Below are 12,722 nucleotides of genomic sequence, written 5' to 3' on the forward strand. Positions count from 1 at the left end.
ACATAGGTTGGTTTGATAGTCTATGATGTCTGTAGGTAGGATCTAAGGTACACAGGTATGGTACCTTCGCTATGGACGATACATAGGTTGGTTTGATAGTCTATGATGTCTGTAGGTAGGATCTAAGGTACACAGGTATGGTACCTTCACTATGGACGATACATAGGTTGGTTATGGACAGAACTTTTCTCAGGTACATAGGAACCTAATCAATGATTACAAAATCACAAAAGGATTGTCACTCATGTCACATCACTAATAAAAAGGTATGTTTTGTTTAATTACAGGTACGATGTGTGTATCAAGACTTCGAGTGATTCGGTATTGTCGCTCTCTCCAACAGCTCTTTGTTGTCATGGTAATTCTCGCCTGTTTCTCTACCCTGCTCACTTATCAAATTGGGACATACTTACCATGGACAGAAACAAAAGGTATGAGAGTGGAGAACCCACGACCCCCTGAGGCAGACATTCCCCAAAGAGTTGGTAATAGTCCTCGCCCTCGACACCAACAGGTGGAGGATCATCACAACCATAGACATCTGTCCCAGGCCTTGAAGTCAGCACAGATTCTCACCAAACTCTTACAGGTAAATCTCACACAATCTTCACCAATCTCCTAAAGATAAATCTTAATGACCTTCATCCATCTCCTACAGGTAAATCTTAATGACCTTCACCCATCTCCTACAGGTAAATCTCAAATGACCTTCACTCATCTCCTACAGGTAAATCTCAAATGACCTTCACCCATCTCCTAAAGATAAATCTCAAATGACCTTCACCCATCTCCTAAAGATAAATCTCAAATGACCTTCACCTATCTCCTACATCTCACAAGATCTTCAACTATCCTCTACAGGTAAATCTCACATGACCTTCACCGATCTACAGGTAAATCTCACATGACCTTCACCTATCTCCTACATCTCACAAGATCTTCACCTATCCTCTACAGGTAAATCTCACATGACCTTCACCGATCTACAGGTAAATCTCACATGACCTTCACTGATCTACAGGTAAATCTCACACAGTCTTCACCGATCTACAGGTAAATCTCACATGGCCTTCACCGATCTACAGGTAAATCTCACATGACCTTCACCGATCTACAGGTAAATCTCACACAGTCTTCACCCATCTCTAAAAGGTAGATCACACATGACCTTCACCTATCTCCTACAGAGAAACAGCTTCTGTGTTAGAGCACTAGTCTTCTCAAGTCATACAGGTTAAGGGTATGACAGGTAAACAAAGCATTTTTCTGATTAAGAAAATCATCTCCTAGACAGGGACCTTTTGCCTTCAGAAAGTGAAAACACAAAGTGATCATCTTCTTATCAGTTGGGGTTTGTGGGAATTAGCCAGGTGAATTGGCCATGTTTATCAATTTACTGATTTATCTGTCAGTGTTGTTCTATTTCAGGCTTGTATGGTCACTATTTCAGGCTTGTATGTTCACTATTTCAGTCCTGTATGTTCACTATTTCAGGCTTGTATGTTCACTATTTCAGTCCTGTGTGTTCACTATTTCAGGCTTGTATGTTCACTATTTCAGTCCTGTGTGTTCACTATTTCAGGCTTGTATGTTCACTATTTCAGGCTTGTATGTTCACTATTTCAGGCTTGGATGTTCACTATTTCAGGCTTGTATGTTCACTATTTCAGGCTTGTATGTTCACTATTTCAGTCCTGTGTGTTCACTATTTCAGGCTTGTGTGTTCACTATTTCAGTCCTGTGTGTTCACTATTTCAGGCTTGTATGTTCACTATTTCAGGCTTGTGTGTTCACTATTTCAGTCCTGTGTGTTCACTATTTCAGGCTTGTATGTTCACTATTTCAGGCTTGGATGTTCACTATTTCAGTCCTGTGTGTTCACTATTTCAGGCTTGTATGTTCACTATTTCAGTCCTGTGTGTTCACTATTTCAGGCTTGTGTGTTCACTATTTCAGGCTTGGATGTTTTAGTTTTGATTAGCCAATGGTGTATACCTCTTATACCTGCCAGGTCTAATGGTCTGATGTGACTGAGGCAGAGAGTGTCTAGACTTTAGAACATTTACGGTAGGGTCAGTATGGGTGAGGTAGGGAGGATCTGGACTTTAGAACATTTACGGTAGGGTCAGTATGGGTGAGGTAGGGAGTATCTATAGACTTTAGAACATTTACGGTAGGGTCAGTATGGGTGAGGTAGGGAGTGTCTAGACTTTAGAACTTTTACGGTAGGGTCAGTATGGGTGAGGTAGGAAGTGTCTATAGACTTTAGAACATTTACGGTAGGGTCAGTATGGGTGAGGTAGGGAGTATCTATAGACTTTAGAACATTTACGGTAGGGTCAGTATGGGTGAGATAGGGAGTGACTAGACTTTAGAACATTTACGGTAGGGTCAGTATGGGTGAGGTAGGGAGTATCTATAGACTTTAGAACATTTACGGTAGGGTCAGTATGGGTGAGGTAGGGAGTGACCAGACTTTAGAACATTTATGGTAGGGTCAGTATGGGTGAGATAGGGAGTGACTAGACTTTAGAACATTTACGGTAGGGTCAGTATGGGTGAGGTAGGGAGTATCTATAGACTTTAGAACATTTACGGTAAGGTCAGTATGGGTGAGGTAGGGAGTGACTAGACTTTAGAACATTTACGGTAGGGTCAGTATGGGTGAGGTAGGGAGTATCTATAGACTTTAGAACATTTGCGGTAGGGTCAGTATGGGTGAGGTAGGGAGTGACTAGACTTTAGAACATTTATGGTAGGGTCAGTATGGGTGAGATAGGGAGTGACTAGACTTTAGAACATTTACGGTAGGGTCAGTATGGGTGAAGTAGGGAGTATCTATAGACTTTAGAACATTTACGGTAAGGTCAGTATGGGTGAGGTAGGAAGTGTCTAGACTTTAGAACATTTACGGTAGGGTCAGTATGGGTGAGGTAGGGAGTGTCTATAGACTTAAGAACATTTACGGTAGGGTCAGTATGGGTGAGGTAGGGAGTATCTATAGACTTTAGAACATTTACGGTAGGGTCAGTATGGGTGAGATAGGGAGTGACTAGACTTTAGAACATTTACGGTAGGGTCAGTATGGGTGAGGTAGGGAGTGACCAGACTTTAGAACATTTATGGTAGGGTCAGTATGGGTGAGATAGGGAGTGACTAGACTTTAGAACATTTACGGTAGGGTCAGTATGGGTGAGGTAGGGAGTATCTGGACTTTAGAACATTTACGGTAGTGTCAGTATGGGTGAGGTAGGGAGTATCTGGACTTTAGAACATTTACGGTAGTGTCAGTATGGGTGAGGTAGGGAGCATCTGGACTTTAGAACATTTACGGTAGGGTCAGTATGGGTGAGGTAGGGAGTATCTGGACTTTAGAACATTTACGGTAGGGTCAGTATGGGTGAGGTAGGGAGTATCTAGACTTTAGAACATTTACGGTAGGGTCAGTATGGGTGAGGTAGGGAGTATCTGGACTTTAGAACATTTACGGTAGGGTCAGTTTGGGTGAGGTAGGAAGTGTCTAGACTTTAGAACATTTACGGTAGGGTCAGTATGGGTGAGGTAGGGAGTATCTCGACTTTAGAACATTTACGGTAGGGTCAGTATGGGTGAGGTAGGGAGTGTCTAGACTTTAGAACATTTACGGTAGGGTCAGTATGGGTGAGGTAGGGAGTGACTAGACTTTAGAACATTTACGGTAGGGTCAGTATGGGTGAGGTAGGGAGTATCTATAGACTTTAGAACATTTACGGTAGGGTCAGTATGGGTGAGGTAGGGAGTATCTAGACTTTAGAACATTTACGGTAGGGTCAGTATGGGTGAGGTAGGGAATATGTTTAGACTTTAGAACATTTACGGCAGGGTTAGTATGGGTGAGGTAGGGAGTATCTGGACTTTAGAACATTTACGGTAGGGTCAGTATGGGTGAGGTAGGGAGTATCTGGACTTTAGAACATTTACGGTAGGGTCAGTATGGGTGAGGTAGGGAGTATCTGGACTTTAGAACATTTACGGTAGGGTCAGTATGGGTGAGGTAGGAAGTGTCTAGACTTTTGAACATTTACGGTAGGGTCAGTATGGGTGAGGTAGGGAGTATCTATAGACTTTAGAACATTTACGGTAGGGTCAGTATGGGTGAGGTTGGGAGTATCTAGACTTTAGAACATTTATGGTAGGGTCAGTATGGGTGAGGTAGGGAATATGTTTAGACTTTAGAACATTTACGGCAGGGTTAGTATGGGTGAGGTAGGGAGTATCTGGACTTTAGAACATTTACGGTAGGGTCAGTATGGGTGAGGTAGGGAGTATCTGGACTTTAGAACATTTACAGTAGGGTCAGTATGGGTGAGGTAGGGAGTGACTAGACTTTAGAACATTTATGGTAGGGTCAGTATGGGTGAGGTAGGGAGCATCTGGACTTTAGAACATTTACGGTAGGGTCAGTATGGGTGAGGTAGGGAGTATCTGGACTTTAGAACATTTACGGTAGGGTCAGTATGGGTGAGGTAGGGAGTATCTGGACTTTAGAACATTTACGGTAGGGTCAGTATGGGTGAGGTAGGGAGTATCTGGACTTTAGAACATTTACGGTAGGGTCAGTATGGGTGAGGTAGGGAGTATCTAGACTTTAGAACATTTACGGTAGGGTCAGTATGGGTGAGGTAGGGAGTATCTGGACTTTAGAACATTTACGGTAGGGTCAGTATGGGTGAGGTAGGGAGTATCTTGAGGTGTAGTTCGGTGAACATGATTGATATGGTGTATTGTTGATACATATGGCTAATGTTTTTTAAGGCCAAAATAGAAATGTTGCTGAGTTTACACTATTTCACACTAGAATAGATATCATCTGTCCCTTCAGAACTCAGGCTGGTGTTTTTGTTTTTGTTCTCTGCTTTTGGAACTCAAGTCTAAATAGGAATCTGACAGTTACTGTAGCATTCAGGTTAATTCAGAGTAATATAATGATGGCTACAATATCCTGTGAGGGCAAAGGTTCATTTCATTAATTAAATTTAATTTCACATCTGTATGGGTACACGGTTGGTTAAATATTTTGTTTGCTATCACTCTTTACGGGTGTGATTTCTGTGTTCATGCTTATAGCATAATTCCTCATCGTTTCATTTACAATTCTGACCCGTTCCAAGGTTGAAATGGAAAACATGATACCTTACTAGTGTGCCAAAGAGTTCCGTCTTCCTGTGATAAACGGCAATATTTTTAAACAAACAAGCATGTTTTTATAAAGCTTTTAGTATACAAGAGAGCCCTTCACAGAAATCTTTGGTCTCCAAGTGCATCTGAACTATGGGGGCAAGTTTCTCATAAACAGGAACTGTTTATGAGTGATGCATGTTCCTAATTTGTGATATCAATACATGGAGTCTTTTGTAGGCCCGTGTTTTCACTGATGCTGTGATAGGTTTTAGAGGAGTGTCTATATCTACATTAAATCCAGCTGAACATTTTGTGTAGTTTGATGACAACAGGTTATCAGGCTGTCTATGTGGAAACAAACTGGCTTTTTGTGATGTTATGTGTGAGTGAGATTCGCCATGCGGTGCCTAATTTGACATCCACCTCATTTCCTAATTGGCTCCCGGCCCAAACTCACAGCTGATCAGGCCCAAACTCACAGCTGATCACATTTGAAAATAATTTGTGGATATAGATATCAGATTAATTACCAAATATCAGAAAATATGTCAACAAAATAGACATATAAAAACTGCCTGCAGCACTTTATTTTAGAAAAGAGAGGACTGTTTTTGATTTATTGTAACTAAGGTCAGTTTTATAATCAAGATGTCTGGATTAAGGTTCGGCCAGGTTGGAGAGGTAATTAATACATGACACAGGTGACATGTGGCTGGGCTTGACCTTCCTGTAGTGTCCTGTAGATGGCCAGAGGCTGACCAATGTACCATTAACATCCCCTAGGGTCTGTATATGATGAACAATAATATTAATATGGTGACACAGTGTTAGGTCTGATAGATTTATGACTAAAGGACATATCACCTACTGGATATAACCGGGATCTTGTATACAAACTTGATAGTCACATGCTGATTAGAATTTAATCTGTCTTGACCCATATCATTCATATCTTTTTACATATAATTAGGAAAAATAAAACTATTGACATGCACAGCTCCTTTAAATTTCTCTGTCAGATATTTCAGGTTAATGAGATTTGGGGCCCAATGATTATGTTAGAGGAGCATAATATTATATGACAATTTAAGTCAATTATGTATAAATAAATATTTAGGGCATTGTTACTTTAAGGTAATTGATATAAAAGACTTAGTTGAGGTTCTGAGTTATAAACTCCACCAATGGCCCAGGTTGAATTTTTACTATAGCCCTCACACTTATGATGTATTTTTACTATAGCCCTCACTACGTACACTTATGATGTATTTTTACTATAGCCCTCACACTTATGATGTATTTTTACTATAGCCCTCACACTTATGATGTATTTTGGTTGATTTACTTTCTCCCATCAACTACTGATAGATTTGGTAAAAAATTGATGACATTTTGAATGCAACAATCAATAATGGGATTTTATAGATACAATACCCTAAATATCACAGATGTTTTGTTTCTTAATTCCCTGAATGATTATCAGGCTATAGAATGTTGAATGATTATAAAGTTATAGAATATTGAATGATTATAAAGTTATAGAATGTTGAATGATTATAAAGTTATAGAATATTGAATGATTATAAGGTTATAGAATATTGAATGATTGTAAGGTTATAGAATATTGAATGATTATACGGTTATAGAATGTTGAATGATTATAAAGTTATAGAATGTTGAATGATTATAAGGTTATAGAATATTGAATGTTATCAGTGGAGGAGGAAGATTTCTGAATGTCCGATCCTCAGTAGCCGAGCCTCGGGATTGATATCTGATCATGAAGGTTGATAATTCATTGTGACAACCTCAATGTTAGAGATTTCATTAACTACACAGAAGTACATGTCTTTGACGATACGACTGAGTCAGTATCTTTGTCATACGACTGAGTCAGTATCTTTGTCACATTTAACACAGAAGTACATGTCTTTGACGATACGACTGAGTCAGTATCTTTGTCATACGACTGAGTCAGTATCTTTGTCATACGACTGAGTCAGTATCTTTGTCATACGACTGAGGCAGTATCTTTGTCACATTTAACACAGAAGTACATGTCTTTGACGATACGACTGAGTCAGTATCTTTGTCACATTTAACACAGAAGTACATGTCTTTGTCACATTTAACACAGAAGTACATGTCTTTGACGATACGACTGAGGCAGTATCTTTGTCACATTTAACACAGAAGTACATGTCTTTGTCATACGACTGAGTCAGTATCTTTGTCACATTTAACACAGAAGTACATGTCTTTGATGATACGACTGAGGCAGTATCTTTGTCACATTTAACACAGAAGTACATGTCTTTGATGATACGACTGAGTCAGTATCTTTGTCATACGACTGAGGCAGTATCTTTGTCACATTTAACACAGAAGTACATGTCTTTGATGATACGACCGAGGCAGTATCTTTGTCACATTTAACACAGAAGTACATGTCTTTGTCATACGACTGAGGCAGTATCTTTGTCACATTTAACACAGAAGTACATGTCTTTGTCATACGACTGAGGCAGTATCTTTGTCACATTTAACACAGAAGTACATGTCTTTGACGATACGACTGAGGCAGTATCTTTGTCACATTTAACACAGAAGTACATGTCTTTGATGATACGACTGAGTCAGTATCTTTGTCACATTTAACACAGAAGTACATGTCTTTGACGATACGACTGAGGCAGTATCTTTGTCACATTTAACACAGAAGTACATGTCTTTGACGATACGACTGAGTCAGTATCTTTGATGATACGACTGAGTCAGTATCTTTGTCACATTTAACACAGAAGTACATGTCTTTGATGATACGACTGAGTCAGTATCTTTGTCACATTTAACACAGAAGTACATGTCTTTGACGATACGACTGAGTCAGTATCTTTGTCATACGACTGAGTCAGTATCTTTGTCACATTTAACACAGAAGTACATGTCTTTGATGATACGACTGAGGCAGTATCTTTGTCACATTTAACACAGAAGTACATGTCTTTGTCATACGACTGAGTCAGTATCTTTGTCACATTTAACACAGAAGTACATGTCTTTGACGATACGACTGAGTCAGTATCTTTGTCACATTTAACACAGAAGTACATGTCTTTGATGATACGACTGAGTCAGTATCTTTGTCACATTTAACACAGAAGTACATGTCTTTGACGATACGACTGAGGCAGTATCTTTGTCACATTTAACACAGAAGTACATGTCTTTGATGATACGACTGAGTCAGTATCTTTGTCATACGACTGAGTCAGTATCTTTGTCAAATTTAACACAGAAGTACATGTCTTTGACGATACGACTGAGTCAGTATCTTTGTCACATTTAACACAGAAGTTCATGTCTTTGATGATACGACTGAGTCAGTATCTTTGTCACATTTAATACAGAAGTACATGTCTTTGACGATACGACTGAGGCAGTATCTTTGTCACATTTAACACAGAAGTACATGTCTTTGTCATACGACTGAGGCAGTATCTTTGTCACATTTAACACAGAAGTACATGTCTTTGACGATACGACTGAGTCAGTATCTTTGATGATACGACTGAGTCAGTATCTTTGTCACATTTAACACAGAAGTACATGTCTTTGTCATACGACTGAGGCAGTATCTTTGTCACATTTAACACAGAAATACATGTCTTTGTCATACGACTGAGGCAGTATCTTTGTCACATTTAACACAGAAGTACATGTCTTTGACGATACGACTGAGGCAGTATCTTTGTCACATTTAACACAGAAGTACATGTCTTTGTCATACGACTGAGGCAGTATCTTTGTCACATTTAACACAGAAGTACATGTCTTTGACGATACGACTGAGGCAGTATCTTTGTCACATTTAACACAGAAGTACATGTCTTTGTCATACGACTGAGTCAGTATCTTTGTCACATTTAACACAGAAGTACATGTCTTTGTCACATTTAACACAGAAGTACATGTCTTTGATGATACGACTGAGTCAGTATCTTTGTCATATTTAACACAGAAGTACATGTCTTTGATGATACGACTGAGTCAGTATCTTTGTCATACGACTGAGTCAGTATCTTTGTCACATTTAACACAGAAGTACATGTCTTTGATGATACGACTGAGTCAGTATCTTTGTCACATTTAATACAGAAGTACATGTCTTTGACGATACGACCGAGTCAGTATCTTTGTCACATTTAACACAGAAGTACATGTCTTTGATGATACGACCGAGTCAGTATCTTTGTCACATTTAACACAGAAGTACATGTCTTTGATGATACGACTGAGGCAGTATCTTTGTCACATTTAACACAGAAGTACATGTCTTTGACGATACGACTGAGGCAGTATCTTTGTCACATTCAGTATCCTTTACATTATGAATATCTATAATACATTTTTAATTTGTTGTCACATTTTACAGATTGAAGACCAGTTGATGGCCGTTTCTAATCGACGGAAGGTTCTGGTGCTAGGGTCCAACCACAGTTTTCTCCAGGAGGCTGACACCCTCAGACGGTACTTCAATGGAAATGACCTTAAAATGGTTGCCAAAATTGGTGAGTTCTTAGTTTTTTATTATAACTTCAATACGATATGCTGCGTGATTACTGTTACCGTTGGAGGAAGTTGATTTGTAGATATGTATATTATGTTACTGGTAACTGCAGAATAAGCTGTGTTATCAAACTGTATCTAGGATTCTTACATCTGCGTTTGAGATGAAAGGGTGGTTTTAAATGTGTGAATGGATGGTAGATTTTACAGGTGATATCTCCATTCATTGATAAATTCTGGTGGTACAAAGGTATAGAAAACAGTCGCCTTGTGGGGCGCGGCAATACTCGTTATACCCGCAGTATCGGACATCAGGGTTTTATATGGTACAAAGGTAGAAAACAGCCGACTTGTGGGGCAGTGAATATTCGGTTATGCCCACAGTATCCATGCATTGTTGTTACAGAAAAAGTTAGAAGAAAAAAGTTGTTACAATTTTATTGTCCTGGCCGAAAATTGTAAACAAATACCATAAATGAACTGGGTGTGTGGTATAGAAAAGTCAATGTACCGATATGATACATATGGTACATTACTGGGGTACAGTGCTTATCTCATACACAGGGGTATGAGTGGTAGGTATAGAACGTTACCACTATGGTAGGTATAGTTACCACTATGGTAGGTATAGCTACCACTGTGGTAGGTATAGTTACCACTGTGGTAGGTATAGTTACCACTATGGTAGGTATAGTTACCACTGTGGTAGGTATAGTTACCACTATGGTAGATAGTAAATATGGGTGGTAGGTATAGTTACCACTGTGGTAGATAGTAAATATGGGTGATAGGTATAGTTACCACTATGGTAGATAGTAAATATGGGTGGTAGGTATAGTTACCACTATGGTAGATAGTAAATATGGGTGGTAGGTATAGTTACCACTATGGTAGATAGTAAATATGGGTGGTAGGTATAGTTACCACTATGGTAGATAGTAAATATGGGTGATAGGTATAGTTACCACTGTGGTAGGTATAGCTACCACTGTGGTAGGTATAGTTACCACTATGGTAGATAGTAAATATGGGTGGTAGGTATAGTTACCACTATGGTAGATAGTAAATATGGGTGGTAGGTATAGTTACCACTGTGTTAGATAGTAAATATGGGTGGTAGGTATAGTTACCACTATGGTAGGTATAGTTACCACTGTGGTAGATATAGTTACCACTATGGTAGATAGTAAATATGGGTGGTAGGTATAGTTACCACTGTGGTAGGTATAGCTACCACTGTGGTAGGTATAGTTACCACTATGGTAGATAGTAAATATGGGTGGTAGGTATAGTTACCACTATGGTAGATAGTAAATATGGGTGGTAGGTATAGTTACCACTGTGTTAGATAGTAAATATGGGTGGTAGGTATAGTTACCACTATGGTAGGTATAGTTACCACTATGGTAGGTATAGTTACCACTATGGTAGATAGTAAATATGGGTGGTAGGTATAGTTACCACTATGGTAGATAGTAAATATGAGTGGTAGGTATAGTTACCACTATGGTAGGTATAGTTACCACTATGGTAGGTATAGTTACCACTATGGTAGGTATAGTTACCACTATGGTAGATAGTAAATATGGGTGGTAGGTATAGTTACCACTGTGTTAGATAGTAAATATGGGTGGTAGGTATAGTTACCACTATGGTAGGTATAGTTACCTCTATGGTAGGTATAGTTACCACTGTGGTAGTTAGTAAATATGGGTTGTAGGTATAGCTACCACTGTGGTAGGTATAGTTACCACTGTGGTAGGTATAGTTACCACTGTGGTAGGTATAGTTAACACTGTGGTAGATAGTAAATATGGGTGGTAGGTATAGTTACCACTATGGTAGGTATAGTTAACACTGTGGTAGATAGTAAATATGGGTGGTAAATATAGTTACCACTGTGGTAGGTATGGTTACCACTGTGGTAGATAGTAAATATGGGTGGTAGGTATAGTTACCACTATGGTAGATAGTAAATATGGGTGGTAGGTATAGTTACCACTGTGGTAGATAGTAAATATAGGTTGTAGGTATAGTTACCACTGTGGTAGATAGTAAATATGGGTGTTAGATATAGTTACCACTATGGTAGGTATAGTTACCACTATGGTAGGTATAGTTACCACTGTGGTAGGTATAGTTACCACTGTGGTAGATAGTAAATATGGGTGGTAGGTATAGTTACCACTGTGTTAGATAGTAAATATGGGTGTTAGATATAGTTACCACTATGGTAGATAGTAAATATGGGTGGTAGGTATAGTTACCACTGTGTTAGATAGTAAATATGGGTGTTAGATATAGTTACCACTGTGGTAGATATAGTTACCACTGTGGTCGATAGTAAATATGGGTGGTAGGTATAGTTACCACTGTGGTAGGTATAGTTACCACTACGGTAGATAGTATGTAATACCTACTGTTACCTAATTCACAGAGAGACCCGGAGTTAAGTCAGACTTGGAGAAGGACATCAGCCTATCTAGGGAGTGGTCAATGATTTGGTGTCTATCTCACAACTGTTCCTCCAATATACTACGTCACATCTACCAAGTGGTGAGTCCTATCCTTGTTACAGTGTAAAACTAATTGTAAAAACAGTGGTAATATAGAAACATGCTTTTATCAATGAGTATCAGATGGCTAGCCTGTTTTACCAGTAATTATCTCAGTGAAGTGAGAAGTGTGTCAAAATTCAATGGTTTTTATTTGTAATATATGTCCTATGAGTTATACTGTCAACCAGAGTGGTATTGTAAACCATATCTACTACACACAAATATCTACTATACACCAATATCTACTATACACCTATACACCAATATCTACTATACACCAATATCTACTACACACCAATATCTACTATACACCAATATCTACTATACACCAATATCTACTATACACCAATGTCTACTATACACCAATGTCTACTATACACCTATACACCAATATCTACTATACACCAATGTCTACTATACACCAATATCTACTAT

General features: G+C 38.9%; 1 protein-coding gene across 2 annotated transcripts in view; it reads left to right on the forward strand.

Moving 5' to 3' along the window:
• The window catches only part of LOC117331391 (cadherin-like and PC-esterase domain-containing protein 1), a 71,846-nt gene that overhangs the window by 17,406 nt on the left and 41,718 nt on the right, over window positions 1-12,722 (forward strand). For both annotated transcript variants that reach the window (XR_004533522.1, XM_033890091.1), the window contains exons 2-4: window positions 288-589; window positions 9,596-9,731; window positions 12,167-12,285. Coding sequence is in view for 1 of the 2 variants with exons in the window: in XM_033890091.1 (XP_033745982.1) it covers window positions 293-589; window positions 9,596-9,731; window positions 12,167-12,285 (552 nt within the window). In the remaining variant the exon portion in view is untranslated. The remainder of the gene's footprint in view (window positions 1-287; window positions 590-9,595; window positions 9,732-12,166; window positions 12,286-12,722) is intronic.

The sequence above is a fragment of the Pecten maximus genome, chromosome 7 (assembly GCF_902652985.1).
Source record: "Pecten maximus chromosome 7, xPecMax1.1, whole genome shotgun sequence".
Classification (NCBI taxonomy): Eukaryota; Metazoa; Mollusca; class Bivalvia; order Pectinida; family Pectinidae; genus Pecten; species Pecten maximus.